The sequence below is a fragment of the Megascapheus bottae genome, chromosome 11 (assembly GCF_031878675.1).
Source record: "Megascapheus bottae isolate mThoBot1 chromosome 11, mThoBot2.hap1, whole genome shotgun sequence".
Lineage (NCBI taxonomy): Eukaryota > Metazoa > Chordata > Mammalia > Rodentia > Geomyidae > Megascapheus > Megascapheus bottae.
In genome coordinates this window covers 56,767,676-56,788,333 of record NC_143519.1, presented here as the reverse complement: position 1 = coordinate 56,788,333, position 20,658 = coordinate 56,767,676, and the positions used below count along the sequence as shown (strand labels likewise).

The following is a 20,658-nucleotide window of genomic DNA, read 5'->3' as shown; positions in this document are numbered from 1 at the left end:
CACACAGGGCCAATAACTTCAGGGGAATAATGCTACATCTGTCTCTTCACCTGTCCCCATTAGCCAAGGAAAGGCCTAGTGTATAATCAGCACTCTATAAACACCAGCAAACATACAAACTGGTACAAGGTACATGACATGTTAAACTTTTAGGAGAGTTTTCATTATTTTCAACCATTGGTAAGTAGAAGCACAGCATCATAATGCATGTGCTACCATCGGGGGGGGGGTGTGTGGAAGGATGGCATTCTCAATGCATCACTATTTTTTCATAGTTATTAAGATTCTGTCACATTTGCTCTATCTAGTTCTTATTTGGAGTTCTGTTTTTTTCTTTTCAGAAGTTAGTTCATGTTTTAAAGCAAATCCTAAATTCTTACCATTCTTATCCAATATGCTTCAATGGCTTTTCTAAAAATAAAAAGTGCACTTTCTCTAATATTACCACATGCTTTTAGTGCTACTCAGAGCTACAGTGATTCCAGGATGGTGCTTATACCTAGTCCCTATGACATGTAAAAACTGTTTTTTGGTTTTTGGGGTTTTTTTTTGCCAGTCCTGGGCTTGAGCTCATGGCCTGAGCACTGTCCTTGGACTTTCTCAAGGCTAGAGCTCTACCACTTGAGCCTCAGCACCACTTCCGGCCTTTTTCTATGCATGTGGTACCGAGGAATCGAACCTGGGCCTTCATGCATGCTAGGCAAGCACTTTAACCACTAGGCCAAACTCCTGGCCCATAAAAACTGTTTTTTACAATTAGATTGGAAATTTTTTGAAAGACAATTCATTAAGGAATGTCTGATTTCTAAGAGCTATTTTTACAAATCACAATTATCAATATTTTATGTATTTGGTCTTTAGGAAATACAAAGAAAACTGTTAGAGGAAATCAAATTTAGGCAATACCCAGGGGCAAGACGGGCTACTGTCTGCATTCACTTGGGGCTGTCAGCCTCTGACCCCCGCTTCCCCGGCTCCTCCATCTCTCAGGATAGTTCCAGACTGCCCAGAGCCTAGTATGGAAACCATAGGCCTGACTGACTGCCAGGTCTCTCCAAATGGAAAGGACAGATTTTTGTGGCTCTTTTCTAATTTAGGGGCTGTTATTTTTCCCTCTTTGTAAATTTGAACCACAAAAATAGAATGTCATTTAAGTGCTTGACTCTAGAACAGCACTTGAAAAGAGATTTAGGGGGAGGGGAATTTGCCTAAGTCTTAAGAATACATCAAGCTCTTAAGGAAGTGGATTGTGCCATGTTTGAAGATGCAAAGATAACCACTTTGCTGGGAACCGTCTTGAGGGGGTAGGAAGCCGAACAACAAGAGGAAAGCAGCGTTAGCTCCTGATTTCGCACAGGAAGCTCACAGCACCTCCTGCCAAAGCGAGATAAGAAAGCTCCCATGCACTATTCTGGACAAGGCCACGTTATCAGCGTCGGTGTGGGGCTGTCCTCTGCTCGCTCCAAGTTTCGGTCCCTTTTCTAATGAGCTTCAGAACTCCGGCCTCCATATGCACACAGCATGCCAAGTCCAATAGTATGGAAGGATTTGTAATCCATCAAAGGGAGAAAAATCGCTGGAGTAGGAGGAGTGTATTCCATATCACTGCCTATTATTCTGGAGTGGACACAACTTCTTTTCAGACCAGAGATTCAAAATAAAAAACGTTTAAAAGAAGTCAGCCCATTATATGCCTCCATGTCAATCTGCTGAACTCCAGATGGGAGCCATCTGTGTCTCTCTCCCATCCGGTGCAAGTTACTAGTCATCTTCTCTTGACACATAATGGAGACTGCCCCCCCTTATACAGATGACACTAGGGACACACATGCTTTAGGTTGATTTTATGTCAATGATGGGTTTGCTCTGTTCCCTCTACATTTATAAAAATTTGGCTCTTCTGGAACCAAAAACCAGATGAAGAAAAGTTGGCCCATGGGGAAAAGCGAAGTCAACACAGGCCAAACCTCTAATCTGGACAGTGCAGACTGGGGGCAGAATTTGTCCTCAGTTCTATCCCTTTCATATCACATACTCACCACTTACATCATATACTATTGCTGTGTTCAAAGAAATTATTGAAGTAGCCAGGTGCAGTGGCTCACTAATCCTAGCTACTCAGGAGGCTGAGATCTGAGGATCCCGGTTCAAAGCCAGCCAGGGCACTAAAGTCAGTGAGACTCTTATTTCCAATTAACCACTAGAAAACGGGAAGTAGTAGTATGGCTCAAGGGATAGGGTGGTACCCTAGAGCTGAAGAGCTCAGGGAAAGCACCCAGACTCAGAGTTCAAGCCTCACAACCAACCAAAAAAAGAATAAATTATTGGAGTAAAATGCTAAAATGATGTCTTCCCTGCCTTCCCTTGTGCTTATCCTGGGTCTTGATCTTAGGGCGTAGGCACTACCCCTAATCTTTTTGGCTTAAGGCTGGTTAGTGCTCTCCTGTTTGAGTTACAACTTCACCTCTGGCTTTTTGGTTGTTAATTGTGGTTTAAGAGTCTTATGGACTTTCCTGCCCAAGGGGGCATTGAACAGTGAGTGTCAGATCACAGCCTCCTGGGTAGCTTGGATAAGAGGGATGAGCCACCAGACGCTGGGTGATGGTACTTTTTGTACATGAAGAAAAGCCTTCTCACATACAACCAAAACACACCAAATATAGTTTGTGCCAAGCCTGAAGTTTAGTTTTTGCCTTTGTCATCCTGTAACTTGTGAACTAAGCTCAGCTCCCATTCTCCTTTATACATCCAGTACTCAAAAAACTACAGTGCTGGCTTTTAGCACATCTGATTTCAGATTTTTATCATTCCTCCTGTTTCCTGTTTTCTCTCCTTGCTTAAAACTCAGCCTTGTGCTTGTCTTCTCTCTAGAAGATAGGTTACTGCATTGTTGGAATGTTGAGAGAGGGTCTAGAATGGGTGAGCTTGAGCCACTGCTGATAGTTATGTTTTCTTTGAAGTAGTCCTGTTAATGTGAGAAAAGGACAGAATTGGGTGAAAATAACAGAATTCTCTGAAGAATTGGGGAGAATGAACTTCTTAGCTTTTCTAGGATCTGTCGTCTGGGCACCTGTGAGAGCACTCAAGACTCCTGCCGTCTTCCAGTACAAATGCCTTGTTCCATACATGGTTTCCCATCAGCAAATAACCACATCAATTCTAGGTCTAGTCTGAAGCCTGAATGTTAGAATAAAGATGTACATTTTGGGGTGGGGGTGGGGGTGTGTGTTAAACCTCCCCTTTTACTCCAGATTTATGATGCTGACCTTTCATGGAGAAAAATCTCTGTTCCACTGTTTCTTACTTTCTTGGTTGGTTGAATAGAATTTGGTAGCTGCCAAGTCACCAAAGCGCCAGGCTTGGGCTAAGAACTCTGCACATTCACCTTGCCTTGGGGTGTTCTCACACCCTCCCTAGTGAAGCCAAGATTGTGGTTCCAATTTTGGAAATCCTTTTGTGAATAAGAAAATTTGGACCCAGCAAGATCAGATGCATTGGGCAGGATCACAGAGAGGGGCAGATGTGGGAGAACTCAAGATTTCCTAGTCTTCTTCCATTCCAGATTTCAGTCCATCAGGCCAGGGACTTGTTCCAAGGAACTTACCAAATCTTTCCTGTCATGTTTTCCCCAGGGGAAAAACTCCAGGAGTCCTCTGAAAGTCACCTAGCAAGAGAAATTAGATTTTTCTTTTCCTATAGGGAGAATATGTACCTGGGCCTTTTTGGAAAGGAGTATGTTGTAATTACAGTTTACATAAAAATTTTGCTTGCTTTAGGGCATAAAAAATGCCTTGATGCTAAAATGGTAGGAACTTGTTGTCTTCTCTTATAACACCTTGCAACAAATTTGAAATCCAATTTCTCTCTTTCTTTTTTTTTTGGCCAGTCCTGGTGCTTGAACTCTGGGTCTGGGCTTGGTCCCTGAACTGCTTCTTCAAGGTGAGCATTTGAGCCACAGCATCACTTCCAGATTTTATTGAATAGTTTATTGGAGTTCAGAGTCTCATGGAGTTTCTTGCCCCAGCTGGATTTGAACTGAGATCCTCAGATCTCAGCCTCCTGAGTAGCTAGGGTTACAGGCATGAGCTACCAGTGCCCAGTTGAAAATCCACTTTTTAATCATAACCTTTTTCTTTCTTTGATAACTTTCTTTTGTCTGTATGACTATGAATATAGCTTGCCTATTTTATGATGAACTCCAATAATGTAAATAATGACCCTGAGGTTGGAGGGAATGCCAGTGCTGATTGAAAGGAAGCTGAGTTCTACAATGCCTGCCAGCGGCCTCTGTGAACCTGAGCTGTGGGGCCTAAGAATGAGTGCATTTGTTAAATATGTACTTAAAGCACATATTTAGAGTCCTTCTCCCCTCCCTAAAACAAGGCTCTAGAAAGTTCTACAAAGCCTAAGAGACGGATCACCCTCTTGCTTGTGCTGCCTTTTGGATCTGAAGACCAAGTGTGAACTCTGTTTATCTGTGGGTAATGAGATTTCACTCACATGCTATAATTACAATCTTTTTTTTTTTTTAATCAAATCATTCCCCCGGCTAAGACACAAAGGGGCAGAGCAAATCAAGGTTAGAAAATGTCTTTTAATAAAAAAAACAATAGACAGGGAAAGAAAGACCACCTGGAACGCTGCCAGGGGCATGATGGGGGCTGGCTCCCCGTGGAGGTGACTATCCTGGAGGATGGCTGGTGTAAACATTGCTTGATACAGTGGGTGTTGTGTCAAAACACTGGTGATAGGGTGTCTGAGCCATCAGATTAATAGAATCTGCGAACACTATCTTTTCCCCTCCTCTCACATTCTCTTAAAACAAATAAAACAATATAGGCCGAGAGGATGCTGGTTGGCAAGGGCAGGCGTGGAGTTGGAAGGCATGTTTAGACAGAAGGGTTCCTGTTCCTTCAGTTTCAGGAAGAGAGCCTAGGCCTTCAGAGTGGTCACAGGGTCAGGCCAAGGGGACTGTAAAGGGGTGATTTTCTGGTACATGATTAGACCTTGTGACGCCTTGCCCGCCCATACTGAAAATGATTTCTTGTCTTGATGCTTGGGAGGGGGTGGGGAACCAGTGGAGAAGAGTTTTGGGGAGTGTAGGTTTGGGTCAACTCCTGGACAATGGTGGAGGGGATCCAGAGTCCTGGGCCACCTTTGTTTACATAAGAGCTTTTCCATGAGCACCTTGGCTTGCCCTGCTTCCTGTCCTCCAGGGCCTCTGGTCCATTCACACTCAGGACCAGGCCTGTCTTCCAGTCTCTGCTTCCCTTCCTCTTCTCTCATATTCTAGCATGAGCTCAGACAGCCTGCCTCCCCCATCCCCTCAACTACTTTACAGAAGCTCAGAAATGGGTGGAGATCCTCAGTTCTCAACCCCCCACTCCTGAGTAGCCAGGAGGCTGAAAGAATGGGTTTTTAGCTCCATCCAGTTAGGTGACTCATTCATATCCCTGCTTAGTGATGGACTGCCAGGATAGTCTTCACTGAGGAAGAGTGATTTGATAAGAAATCTTTAAGGAAATGCTAGGAGTGGCTACAAATAGAGCATTTAGCATACTCAGGAAGGAGGCTTATGATAGTAGCTAAACTACACAGAAGAGTATGTCAAGCTTTCCTTTTATTTTGTCCTTGCAAAAAGGAAGACAGTGGGCTAACATGCTATATAGAGGTTAAAGTGGAAACATCTAGAAAGCCTTCAGGGTTAGGGGTAACGTAAGGTTTAGCATAAAGAAAAGATTTCCAAGAAGAGTTTTTAGACTCAAGTTCAAATGATCGATTGATTCATCAATTTCTAATTAGATAGCACTGGGTAGCAAAATCTCCATTGTGAATACTACCATCATCATCATTATTATTATTTACTAGTCCTGGGCTTGAACTCAGGGCCTGAGCACTGTCCTTCTCAAGGCTAGAGCTCTACCACTTGAACCACAGCACCATTTCCAATTTTTTTCTATGTATGTGGTACCAAGGAATTGAACCGGGATCTTCGTACAGAGGCAAGCACTCTACCACTTAGGCCAAACTCCTGGCCCATATCATTATTTTAAAAAAAAGTACTCAGAGGAATTGCAGCCTTTTGGTTTCTTGAATGATTCTGAAATTTTGTCTTTGGGCCACAACCTACAAAAATCACACTTGAAGCTGGGCACAGTGGCTCACGCCTGTAATCTTAGCTACTCAGCAGGCTGAGATCTGAGGATCACAGTTCAAAGCCAGCCATGGCACTAAATACCTTGAGACTCATCTCCAATTAACCACTAGAAAACCAGGAGTGGTACTGTGGCTCAAGGGGTAGGGCAGTAGCCTTAAGCTGAAGAGCTCAGGGACAGCGCCCAGCCCCATGACTGATTAAAAAACAAAATCACTTTTGATAAGTCTACACTGGTGTTCTGCTATGGATGTTGGAAAGATCTGTCTTGCACCCCTAACTGTGATGAAATGTGATTGAGTAGTTTTTCTACCCTGTCTCAGAGAGGATGAGCTGGGATGAAGTCATTTCTCTCAGATCTCAGACCCTGGAAGGGTTGTATTTCTCTTGGCTTCTTTTAATCTCAAGGGCCCATTAATCTTGCAAATGTTTGTCTCCTTTCCCCTCTCACAACAAGTAGCATGTGGACCATATCTTATGTTTGCATCATCTAATTTGACTTTTTTCTGTTTGTTCAGAGTTGCTTGATTAGTCTCTATTTTGTATGAACCACTTCTTTGGGAATGGATATGTTCTTAGCTTTGCTGGTTCCATAGAAGCAACCCCATGCTACTTTTTTTCTAGTTTTCTTTTAGGCATTGAAACAAAACAACAGTGATCTAAATCAAGAATTTAAACAAGATCCCTTGGAATGTCAGCAAATATCAGAGAGATACTGAATGAGTTCATGTGGAAAGCACTAAAGCAGTTGGTAATGTTAGCCATCATTTGGTTATCTGACTATATGGAGAGCTACTGAAGAATAGGGACTCTGCCACAGTGCCTAGCCCAGTCACCTGGCATATAGCGGATGTACAGTGAATGTCTCTCACTGAGTTAATTGTCTGGGTGAGAAAAGTGAAGCCTGATGGAATGGCCTGATTAGACATGCATCCTCCTTGTGTCTGGTGTCAAATCCACCACCCATCACTTGCTCAAGTGTGCTACAAATGGGACATTTGTGACCATCCAGTGACCTCACATAAGCCTCCTAAGCTAATCACTATGTCACCACCATCAGTGCCCATCAGTCACAATGACGAATATTAATGAAGACAGAAGAGCTGATGGGGCTCAGATTAACTGGGTTTAGCAGTATCAGTCCCTGACAAATGGATAGTCCTGGACAGTTTCAACTTAGGCAATGATACTGACATGAGGATGGTGTCTTCTAATCTAATGAGAAAAAAAAAATGAACTCCTCCTGTGGTGATAAAAATGCTGCCTCATAATTACTAATACAGCTTTGTTGAAATTATAAAGTAATTTTCTTGTTCATAATCCACTTAAGAGACCAAATCATACTTTTTTTTTTTTTGTGGGTTATGGGGTTTGAACTCTGGGCTGGGAGCTGTCCTTAAGATCTTCAGCTCAAGACTACCATGCTACCCCTTGAACCACAACCCTTCTTCCCCTTTTCTAGTGGTTAGCTGGAGTCTCATGGTCTTTAGTGCCTGGGCTAGCTTTGAACAGTGATCCTCAGATCTCAGTCTCCTAAGTAGCTAGGATTAGAGACATGAGTCACTGGCTCATATTTCTGGGTGAAAAAACAAACAACCCATATGACTTACGTTCTTCTGTTATGTCTGTGTTTAACTAGATGCTAGTGGTTCTCACTTGAATCCTAGCCACTCAGAAGGCTGAGATCTGAGGATCATGGGTTAAAGCTAGTCTGGGCAGAAAAGCTCAAGAGACTCATACCTCTAATTAACTAGCAAAAAGCCAGAACTGGAGGTATGGCTCAAGTGGCAGAGCACAAGTCTTAACCAAGAAACTATGGGAGAATGCAAGGCCCTAAGTTTGAGTTGCAGTATTGGTGCGTGCGTGCGCACACACACCCACACCCACACCCACACCCACACCCACACACACACACACACACACACACACTATGTTGTGTGTCTTCACTAAAGAGACCAGTTGAAGTCATGAAAAATATCATTAACACCACAGAGAATAGGCAAGTAAAATGACAAGAGCGATGTGTCACCATGAGCTGAATAAAGATTGAGTCAGTGGGTATTTAATAGCTGGATAGTTGAGAGTGTAGATCCAGGCTCTTGTGATCCTTGAACTTCCTAAATAATCAAAAATACTTGCCATTTGGGGTCCCATTCTGATTTCTTTGAAATAAGTCATCACAGTGAGAAGACTTTTTTCCTAAGATGCAAGCATATTACTTAGGAGAAAGCTAACAGAACAGCACAGATCGCCTTGTCAGTTTTCACAGGATATCCATGTGTAAATCATGTCATTTTAGAGGGAAGTGCTTCTGTGGTGCACAGCCCCAAACTGCCTACAGAGTACCTAAAAGCATTGAGCAACTTTCAGCAAACAAACTCGGAACCCACACTGTACCAGCCCCAGGGCTGAGGATGTCATACATATTTTTCCATTAGCCCCCCATTTTACAGATGAGGAAGCCCAGATTCATTGAGAAGGTTCTTTTGCAGAGAATCCCACAGCTGGCAGATGGCAGTATGTGATAGAGAGAGCCTGGACTCAGGCTCCAGAGCCAATATCTTTCAAGGGCAGACTGATACTTTTCTCCAATATGATACCTTATAAAATTGGCCTTGATGTCACAACAAAGTCTTCTTAAAATGTATTTGATTCTGGCTTATGAGCAACTGACAAAAACTTACTCACTTTACTATCTAGTAGCAACCACAGACTCAATCCTGATGGAAAGCACCTGTGCAGGGCTTTCAGTTGTCTGGTCACGATGGGTTAGAAGGCCACTCATTCGTGATTCTTCTGACATGGCAATCATGATTGTTGCCTGACAAGACCTTAAGTGCTGTGCCTGATCTGTAGAATGAGAATTTTAGTCTCTGTATCACAGAAATTCTGATGATTAAATGAAGAGGGTTTTTTTTGTTTTGTTTTTTTCATCAACTGTGGGGCTTCAACTCCGGGTCTGGGCGTTATCCTTGAGCTTTTTCACTCAAGGCTAATTGGTGCTCTACCACTTTGAACCACAGTACTACTTTTGGTTTTAGTATATACATACATACATACACACATACACATACATATACAGATCTATAGATGTTAAGTACTTACATGCAACATATATTTACATGCATGCATGTAGGCCTATATACATGTGTATGTATCTATACATACATAAATATATGCTACCTTGACATATCCACATAGTATATGTGCATATGTCCTTATATATACACATGTATATAAGTATATATACTTATGTACACATATATGCCTATATTTAGATATAGGCATATATGTGTACATGTATATACATCTATGCACTTAACATCCCATAAATGTTTAACAGCTTTTATCTTTATGAGTTAAAAATAGAAATTATAGGCTGCATATTTTCTATTCATAATCAACTTAGCTCTGGATAGTGTCTAAATACTTTTGTTTTCCTCAACTGACGTAGTTGAGGATTCCCCCCCCCCCCCAACACTCACTAGACAGAACTTGCCAATCAGGTACAATCAGAACTGTAAAGGACTAAGAAATTGGAACAGTGTATACACGTGTCACTTTTTTAAAGCCTGTGTAGAAAATCCACAACCCTGACTTTCAGGCACAAGAAGCAGTGTTTTGGGGACTTAGTACCTTTTTCACACAGATTCCAAAGAAGAGCCACAAAATAAGACCACCAGTAATGAGCCTGCAAAGACAAGCGGGAACTGCTAGTCTGCAGATGGCAAAACAACAAACCACTAGCCGAGGAAGGGGGAGGTAGAGGGACTGACTTCCTGTCATAATTCCATGTGGGATCCAAACTTACCTCTCCAGTTTTCCAGTTGTCAGCCCAAATCTGATCAGCTAACCACGTTAGTCTTGTGGCATGTCCTAACACCTCAATCCCTACCAAACCCCACAGTCCCTTGCTCCATCTCTGACGCAGTCCCTTTGCATTTCATCTGCTCATTCTCTTCAAGGGCCCAGCTCCCTCCTTCTGCATGAGGTCCCCCACTAAGTGACCACTCTCATTTCCCACCATCCATGGCTGACCCTTTTGCTCACTAGATTATAAAAACTTGTCAGCCCAGTTCTGAGGTGGAAATAATAATCCATAGGTGATCAGCCCCTAGGTAAGAGATACAGTCTTACTTTGAAACGTAGTGTCTCATCTATAAAACGAGCTCCCTCTCATCTCTAAAAGGTAACGTGCTAATTCTAAGTGAACTCAGTAGCTCATAATACTGAAGGTGACAAACATCTGAGGAGGCTTCTAGAGAAAGGATGAATACCTTTTCTACCATTTCTAACCACCAGGTTCTTCTGTCCATTCAAAATGGCATTGAGTCCACAGGCTAGGGCTCACACTTCAAGAAAGGGCCCAACAAGTCAACAGACACACCTAACACATGAACATGTAAGCAGGAACAGATTTCCTCTATGATCACTTAGGTTTCTTTTTTAAAAAATCTGTGTATAGCCAAAGGAAATGTGAGATGTTTTGCTAATTTTTTTTTCTTTCTTTCTTTTTTTTTTTTGTCCATCATAGGGCTTGTACTCAGAGCTTGGGCTCTGTCTCTGAGCTTTTGTGCTCAAGGCTAGTGCTCTACTACTTTGATCCGCAACTCCACTTCCAATTTGGGAGTGGTTAATCTAAGGAGATAAGAGTCTTCTGAACTTTCCTGCCCAGGCTAGCTTTGAACCATAATTCTCAGATCTCCACCTTCTGAGTAGCTAGGATTACAGGTGTGAGACATCAGCACCTGACAGGAACATTTTTTCCCCCCCAAATTGTGTGTCACTGTCTCACGGTTATATTGAATCTGGCTGAAGAAATCTCTACAAAAACCATGAACTGCCTAGGACACTGCTTTTAGCATTTAAGACACATAATGAAATGCTTGACAGCAATTATAGAAGACAGTTACTTCATTAGAAACAATTACTCATCAGGTTCACTGTAAAAAAAAGAGAGAGAAATCTTTACAAAGAATAGAAAAATGGAAAAGAGGTCTTTGGCAAATGAGCTTGTGCACTGTTCTCAGGATTTGGGATGCAATATTAATAAGGTCTGTTGTCTGAACATTCACATTGGACAGTGTGCACTTCCCCATCCAGTAATTATACAACAGAATGGAAGAAGTTTCTCATTAGTAAGTGAACATTCACTTTTGGCTCAGGATGAAAGCTTCTTGTATAAGACCGTCAGTTTTATTTGGCTGTGTTCAAGCTCAAATGTCCTGCTCAAATGGTCTTTGGTCAAGTGGTCTTCTTGAAAGTCCTCATTTGGATTCAAAGTTTTATTTGGGATAGATTCAAATTCTCTGTCACATGCCTGACTTGAGCCTACATACATACATATGCACTGTACAGATACACTCAGATACACAAAGTCAAGTATATTTTAAGTATCTTTAAGAATGTGGGAAATATTCAAACATGATATTAAGTGATCGTATTTCCCAGTGAAAAGGTTTTCTTTACTAATCTCTTAGACATCTGACCTTCATTCCACCCCCCCCCCAGGAAATGTTGACTCAATTTAATTATTAAAAATTTCATTTTATAGGCAGAAAACAGAATATAGGACATTAAATTGTTATAGTATTAATATAGTAGCCATTATGACTGTCAGTGTATTAAATTTGGGTCCTTGAGTGCATTTCTAATTAACTACCACTAACAATTGTTTTTGTTTTTGTCCCGTTAATTTCACATACTCCACTGATGCACAAAACTACATTTCTCTGGAATGATCTATCCCTGACACATCCCTAATGATCCCAGGCTTCCTTTTCTTGCCAATCTGTGTACATAAACAATAGAGAAATGCAATTAGGAGAGCCCTTCTTGGAGTTTTTAGAGCCTGCCTTCCCCTGCTTTTGTAGGCCAACCTTCTTCCCCACAGGAGCAAAGGGCAAACCTCACTTAGTTCCAGAGTGGTTGGCTTTTGTTAGCTCCCCACTTCTGGTATCACCTCCTCAGTGTTTCAGAAAGAGAAAGGAAATTCTATTTAAATTCTGAAATACGTAATTATTCTAGATGCCAGATCTGACCTATTTTTTTTTTTTTGCTTCTTTGGGGGATGGAAATGGGGAGGTTCCCCTTTTTTTTTTCTTTATCAGTTCTAGGGCTTGAACTCAGGGTCTGGGCACTGTCCCTGCACCTCTTTGTATGCAAGGTTAGCACTCTAGCCACAGCACCAGTTTTACAGCCTTTCCTGCCTGGGATGGCTTCAAATCCCCTTTCTCAGATCTCAGCCTGTGGAGTAACTAGGATTACAGGCGGCAGCCACCAGTGCCAGGCTGGATTCCATTCTTGGTCAGCGCTTTTTGTTCTATCATTTGTGCCACACTTCCAGTTCCCAGATCTAGTGTAGCTTAAATTCTTGAAGTAGTTCTTTGAGGGTTCATATATGTGTAAGGGTTTTTCTTCACAAGTCCCTCCAATCAGTTAAGAAATCAATAAAGGGGAGGGAAATGGGAACAAAAGCATGAGAAGGGGTATCAATGTGTGAGAAGTAATGTATCTACTATCTGGCAAATGTAACTGTAATCCCTCCTATACATTATAATAAAAAATTATAAAGATTACTTCCTCAGTTTGCAATAAGTTGAGAAGCCAGAACCATATTTTGCACCCTGAAGGGAATTCTTGACAAAAGGTCAATGAAGAAAACAAGTGTTGAGAACCAGTGGACAGAGAATATGGTGCTTTTGCTGGCAGAAGGTTAACACGGAAGAAAATACAATTTTACACAATAGTTGCTACATTTTTGTTCTTTTTTTCCCCCATCTATCTCAAAAAAATGGAAGGGGTGACACTGATTAAGATGCTGAATTAACACGTGTTAATGCAACTACTCAAATAATAAAAAATAAACCAACAAACACATTTATTGTGCTGACTTTGTAATGCAGGGCCTCCGATACAAGCTCTGCCACTTCGCTGTACTCACTAGCTCTTCATTTTTAAATGATTGGGCAATTATTATAATCATAATTCTGTGTCAGAGTATTACTTTTAGAATACCTAATGTGAGACTTCTCTTATAAGCCTTCTATTTGCATACATTAAAATTTTCTGGTAATTTGGCACCAGCCCTCAGAGTTAATGGTCGGATTGGTTTATAATTTACAAGAAGCAGAAGGGAACTATCAGTACGTAATAACTGGGAAACTATTTCAAGCTTTTTTGAAAGGAGAAAATGTAAAGCAAGCTTTCTCATTTTAACTCCTCCATAGCTCTGTGTTAGGAGGAAAAGGGAAGCCTGGCAGTTACCATTTACAGAAGGGGAAGTTGGAACACAGATTAAATAACTACTCAAGGTCACTAAAAAGTCAGGGACCACGCTGAGAATAGAGCCCATTTCCTTGATTCCCAAGTCTCTAGCTCTGAGACTGGAGAATAGATATTCTGCAAGTACATCCAATAAGTAATCACCAAATAACTTTGATCCTCTGTAATTAAACCTTACATGCTAAAGACAGATGATGTTTCTTTCTGTTTTCTATATGGTTGGTAACTAATAAATATTGATATGTTGAGGATATATGGCTAACATTACATATTTAGATTGAATAGTGATGACATAATGAATGATATTACATATTTAGACATATAACATTACATATTTAGATTAAAAATCTCTGCATGTCATCAGACATTCAAACACTTACTTGCAAAAAAATGTACTTTGTAAGGAAATGTCCATATTTTTTTTCCTTACAGAAAACTTAATGTTTTATAACTATTATAGTTAATCAGTGTTCTTTGTTCCTCTGCAGTGAAGATTTGTGAGTTAGATGGACAGAATTAAAGTTTCAAACAAATTCACAATAATCTTCAAACCTCTTTGTAGCAAAGATCCAGACAGTCTATGATTAGAAAACAAGCCTCAGCTGGATTAACTGTGGCTCATTCCTATTCTTGTAGCTTCTCAAGAGGCTGAAATCTGAGCATTATGGTTCAAAGCCAGAACAAAAGCAGACAACTCTGAGAGCAATTAACCATCAAAAAGCTGAAAGTGGGGTCTGTAGTTTGGCCTAGTGGTAAGAGTGCTTGCCTAGCTTGCACAAAGACTCAGGTTTGATTCCTCGGTACCACACATATAGAAAAAGGATGGAAATTGTGCTGTGGCTCCAGCGGTAGAGTGCTAGCCTTGAGAAAGCCCAAGGACAGTGCTTAGGCCCTGAGTTCAAGGCCAAAGATTGGCAAAAAAAAAAAAAAAAAAAAAAAAAAGTGAAAGCATGGCTTGAATGTCTCATGTGGTAGAGCCTTGAGCATAACTGCTGAATAAGAGCTTAAGGCCTAGAGTTCAAGTCCCTATACCAGCAGAAAACAAGCCCAGGTTTTAAAAAGGAGAAAAGACTAACTAGAAACACATGATGAGATAATAAGTGATGAGTTACTGGGGAGGCCTAGAAAGAGTGACTTGCAAAAACCCACTCCTAAATTGTGTTTGTAGGTCAAAACAGCTCAAACACCCAACCAGGCAAAAGGTGAACTTCCACTCAAACACACATGAATGACTGCAGTCTTCAATACTTTAGATTCTTCCTAAGGAGATAGAACTGATGATCTTTGTATGAACAGGGGATGGCAAAACTTCTGGTTCTCAGGACCCTAGAAAGGCCCCCTTCTTCCAATCCTGTCTTATCACTTGTTCTCAAGTAGATAAGACTTACCACTCAGTACTGTGAATCAGTACTTTGGCAACACTCACGAAGGACCTGTGAGATCAAGGGGCTTGAGGGAGTCTGTAGTTTTATTTGTTCCAGAAATCCAGTATGGACTGGCATTGCCAGAGATAGCTGTTCTACATGCCCGCCCTGCCCCACCCAGTCTTAGGATATGGCAGGGCAGAGCCACTTCCTGCCAGGATGGGAAACAGTGAGTGGGACCAGGGAGGGTCACAGGGCAAGGAAAATTGCCTCGTCTTCCTACTGCACCCTTCAGTCATTTCTGTCTTCTTTATTTGCCTAATTCTTCAATAGCTCCTTATTTTTTCCTCCTTCTGAAAGTCATAATCTTGTTTTCCTCAGTTCTGCCTCCTTTTCCCTTTCAGATCCGACTAGATAGCTATTCTTAACAGAGAACAAAATTACATTTTTCTTTTCACAGTTTCTCTTCTTAGAAATAGTTGTTAAAAAAAAAATACCCTGAGAAGTTCCTTAGATGTTCTTGCGTCTTCCTTAGAGAATCAGTTCCTCCTCTCCCTCCCCACCCCTGGCAATAATAATGTACCTTACCCAGTTTGTTATCTCACTAGAGCCTCTCCAGTGAGTGTGAAATGTGTTTAATTATCTTTATTTCATGTGATCTGAAGCTGTAAAGTACTGGTGTTGAAAGATACTGGAAGCTCAACGCTCTTAGGAATGCTTCCTTTGTTTATCCCAGATGGTACACAGAGTAGATCTAGCAAAATCTATAATTGTTATCATGGCTGAGAGTTTGGCCTAGTGGTAAGAGTGCTTGCCTAGCATGCATGAAGACCAGATTCGATTCCTTGGTACCACATATATAGAATAGGCTAGAAGTAGTGCTGTGGCTCAAGTGGTAGAGCTCTACCCTTGAGAAAGCCCAAGAGCTCAAGGACAGTGCTCAGGCCCTAAGTTCAAGCTCCAGGACTGGCAAAAACAAACAAAAAAAATAATCACATGTTGAGGATAAGGAAAAAAATCTCCAAATAAATCCTCATTCAGTGTCAATAACATAATTAAAATATTCAAAAAGAATGATCTATTTTTCATCTCACATTAGTACACAAACATGCAGGCCAGTAAAAAAAAAGATTCTACTTTATTTCTTCTTGGTTCACTAGCTGTTGTGAATTTAAATAACCGTGTACATACCTTTTGTTCTTAATGTCTTCTAAACAGATACATCAAACCCTTTAAATTGGCCTGTATTTGTAATACTAGCTACTCCAGAGATTGAGATCCTCAGATCTCAATTTGCCACCATCCAATACAGGAAAGGTTGGGAGAATCTTATCTCTAATTAACCAGCAAGAAAACCAGAAGTAGCTATAGAGTTAATCACCAAAAAGCCAGAAGTGGAGCTGTAGTCCAAGTAGAAGAGTGCCAACCTTGAATGAGAAAGCTCAGAGACAGTGCCCAAGCCCTGAGTTCAAGTCGCAGTACTGGCACAAAAGCAGGGAAAAAGTACCCCCCACACACAAAAAAAACCTGGTAAATAATATGTGCTAATGGGGTATTATGAGATGTTTTGGTGCATGTGTACATTGTGTAATGCTTAAATCAGATTTAAGCTGTTTATTTCCTCAAACATTTGTCATTTTTACAGAATGAAAACACTCAATATTCTCTACCTGTTGCTTTCTGAGATGTGCAGTACATGACTGATATTTCTAGTTAGTCTACAGCATACCAGGGCTTCCTACTAGTGCCTTATAGGAATGAAATGTAGGTAAAACAAAACTATCGGACACTGGGTTAAAACAGAACTTATTTGGGGGCCGGGAGTTTGGCCTAGTGCAGAGTGCTAGCCTAGCATGCTCAAAGATCCAGGTTCGATTCCTCGGTATTACATACATAGAAAAAAGCCAGAAATGATGCTGTGGCTCAAGTGGTAGAACTCTAACCTTGAGAAAACATAAGGATAGTGTGCTCAGGCCCTGAGTTCAAGCCCAGGACAGGCAAAAAAAGAAAAAAACCACAAGAAAAAACAAAAACAGGCTCATTTGCATAAATTTCATCACATGCTTTCTCTTTTTTTTTCCTTTTGGTTTTTTTTTTGAGGGGGGGGGAAGGTGCCAGTCTGTGGGCTTGAATTCAGGGCCTGGGCTCTGTTCTAAAAGCTCTAGGCTGGTACTTTGCCATTTGAGCCACAACTCCACTACTGGCTTTGTGGAATCTAATTGGAGATAAGAGTCTCATGGACTTTTCTGCCCAGGATGGCTTTGAACCACAACCCTTACATCTGGGCCTCCTGAACAGATAGATTACAGACATGAGCTACTAGTAGCTGGCTACCACATTTTCTTTTAGGGAAAAAATTTCCTGCTGAGTAGTAGACCTGATGGTTTTAATATATATTTATGTATTTCTCAAACTCTAGAAAAATGATATCATTTGAGTTGTTTGAATCTCTTCAGACTTAGAATACATTAACTTAGATACAGTAACTAGTTGACTATATTAAACAAAGTCATAATTTTAGAGAACTTAAGAGAAATATACTCTGGCTTCAGAAATAAACTAATGCTTTGGCTGTGGCCATACCTGTTAATTTCAGTCTAAAATCTAAGCACTAATAAATTATTTCACATAGTTAAGAGTAATACATATGTGTTAGTACCTCAGTCTCTTTTGAAGATCATGTGTTAAATGCCATTATGCAAAAACACTACTACAAAATGGATCTAAGTGTGTAAAAATCTATGAAGACATTTGGAAAGTTTTAAGACAAAGGGTTTATTTTCTTGCTGATAAAAACTGAAATAGAACTGTTTGATTAGTTTCCCAGTGCAAAGATCTCGTAAGTATGTAAGTTCAGTGTACTGGTTTAATTACCAAGGATCAAATATAGTCCTGCCACAGGAAGGCCATAGGTCAGCAACCATGTCTTGCTAATTCAAAGAGATGCATGCAATATCTAGAAGTCTCTAGGACCTGCTCACTGTAGGCAGCTCATTTCAAGCAACAACATTCTAAAGAAATGAACTGTGGAGTTCTCTGATTGCCTTGTAAATAGTAAAACAACAACAACAACAACAACAAACAAAAAAACCCCCCAACAACCCCAAAATGTGCTTTGAATAGAATTTGAATGGCTAAGAAACATTTAAGGCAGGGTTCTGGGTCTTGAAGGAATTTCAAAAGGAATAAGGAGACATCTTTCCTAGCCTTGTGAAAATATTCCATAGTCAGGGAGAAAAATTTTATTTGCCTTGAAGCAAATGAAGAAGCAGGCTCTAAGGTTCACAGTTCTTCGCCTCAGCTCATCTCATTCCAAAAACCATTATTTTATTAGCACCATTCAATCTCAAATTTATACTATTATGTCATGTCACTATTCCTAACACAGTTTATTGAAAGTTAGCAGGAATCAAATTGAGGTTTTTATATTTGATACTGAAACAAAAGTTTGAAATATCAATAAAATGCTATATGGTGAGAATGGTATCAATGTGTGAGAAGTAACGCACCTTCTATCTGGCGAATACAACTGTAACTCTAATATACATTATTTAAAAAAAATTCTATGTGGTTCCACAAAAATTCAAATCTACAAGTTTACCTGAATCTAGTAGCCCTGGCTATTTTATTTATTTATTTACTTATTTATTTATTCATTCATTCATTCATTCATTCATTTTGCCAGTACTGGGGCTTGAACTCAGGGCCTAAGCACTGTCCTTGGGCTTTTCTCAAGGCTAGCACTCTGCCACTTAAGCCACACCACTACTTCCCATTTTTACTATGTATACAGTACTGAGGAATTGAACCTAGGGCTTCATGCATGTTAAGTAAGCACTGTACCACTAAGTTATGCTCCTGGCCTGCCTTAGTTATTTTTATTTATTTGCATGATAGCACAATATCAATATTTCAAAAAGATGGGTCCATAAATATGGATGACTACACAAACCAGCAGGCTAACCTAAAGCCCCAGTTGCTGCCACTGTGTTTTCAGTGAAGGTGAACCAGACACAATAGAAAAGGGTGAACTCGAGATTTGCAAGTTCTCTACGTAGCTGTTCTTAAGAAATGACATTCACATGAGAAATTAGACAAGTGCAGAAATAGCCACTTCTCAAGAATTCCATAATCAGCAGTAAATTTTCCACTATCATAGTACTACACGCTAACCAGAATGATTAAGAAGACAGAAGCCTACAATTATGGGAAGAATCTAAAAACCAAACAGCCACTTCTATGTGTTGATGAATTATGACTCATTTATATTTTTATCAAGCTAGGTTTTGTTGTTGTTTTGTTTTGTTTCACCTTGGGGCTTAAACTCTGGCCCTGACCGCTGTGTCCCTGGGCTCTTTAGCTCAAGGCTAGTACTCTACCACTTTGAGCCACAGTGCCACTTCTGGTTTTCTGGTGGTTAATTGGAGATAAATGTCCCACAAACTTTTGTGCCCGGCTAGCTTTGAACCGTGATCCTCAGATCCTAGCCTCCTGAGTAGCTAGGATTACAGGCATGAGCCACTAGTGCCCAGCTAAGTTTTTTGGTTGTTGTTTTGCTTTGGTCACATCCTCCCAAACACTCTGCAAGTGAACTGAAAAGCAATGAAGAAACATATTTTTGGCATAAGGATAATTCTTGGCCTGTTTCAAAAATGTATTATTGTTGCACCTATCAATTCTATTCCTGTCCTTCCGATTTGCTCCAGTGAACTATCCTAAGTATCATCTCTCTAGACTAAACAAAAAGGGGAAAAGCAAAACAGGATGGAAGGAAGCACTGCCCAGTGAGCAGGGGTGGGTCCACTTTGAGCACGTGCCGAGTATGCCAGGCCTGACAAGCCCTGCGGCAGGGAGGTGGGTTCAGTGTGCTCACAGCCTAGAGAGAGACAAATGTGTCCCTATTGAGTGACAACAGCAGATCCTGTTTAAAAAGAAAAAGGAGGGCCAGGAGCTTGGCCTAGTGGTAGACTGCTTGCCTAGCATGCAAGGAGACCTGGCTTCAATTCCTTGGTACCACATACATAGAAAAGCTGGAAATGGTACTGTGACTCAAGTGGTAGAGCACTAGCATTGAGGGAAAAAAAGCCCAAGGACAGTGCTCAGGCCCTGAGGTCAAGCCCTAGAACTGGCAATAAAGAAATAAATGAGAAAAAGGTGTGTGTGGGGGGGGGGGATGTAGGAGACAAAGGGGAGGAGTTGAGAGAAGTGGGGGGAAGGAAGGGAGAGAAAGACTTCTTATGAGAGACATTTTAGAAAGCTATACAAGCATGGGCAGAGCCCAAAGTAGGAAATCTGGTGACCATGAGTGTTACAACGATCTTTGATTCGCTCTTCACAGCTAATGTGATCCAAGGGGGAAGGATCGTGTCACTGACATAGACATAACATCTGGGTTTCTCAGCCAGGAAACATGAGCACTGAAAGTTCCAACCTGAGACACAGAACAGCTCCCAATGTGACTGGGCTTCTGTTCCTAGGCCCCTGAACTGCAAAGCGAGAGGCGGGCACCTTAGAGAGGAAGAATAGGCCACTGGCTCCCTGTTTCCAAAGGGAACACACGTGCCCATCTGCATCCAACAAAGAATCGTCATTTAGAGTGGCAGAAGATTGTCGGAAAGCAAATCAAGACGCAGCCTGTCCCTACCTTGTCTTGGAATAACTGTAGTTGCAGGGGCGCCAGAACCACTTGATCTCAGGCTGAGGGAGTCCATACACTGTGCAGGTCAGGGCCTGCCTGCTGCCAAGGGGGTAGAGAGTTGGGTCTGGGAGCGACGACACGGATTTCTCGTAAATCTGAGGTTTCACTGGCAAGGAGACAGAGCAGGATAGAAGTCAAGAACTGCTCCTGTGACTTTC

The 20,658-nt window shown here is 41.2% G+C and overlaps 1 protein-coding gene across 1 annotated transcript in view; it reads right to left on the bottom strand.

Moving 5' to 3' along the window:
- The window catches only part of Flt1 (fms related receptor tyrosine kinase 1), a 180,783-nt gene that overhangs the window by 103,594 nt on the left and 56,531 nt on the right, over positions 1-20,658 (bottom strand). The window contains exon 10 of the mRNA XM_090342332.1: positions 20,447-20,606. Coding sequence (XP_090198458.1) covers positions 20,447-20,606 — 160 coding nt within the window. The remainder of the gene's footprint in view (positions 1-20,446; positions 20,607-20,658) is intronic.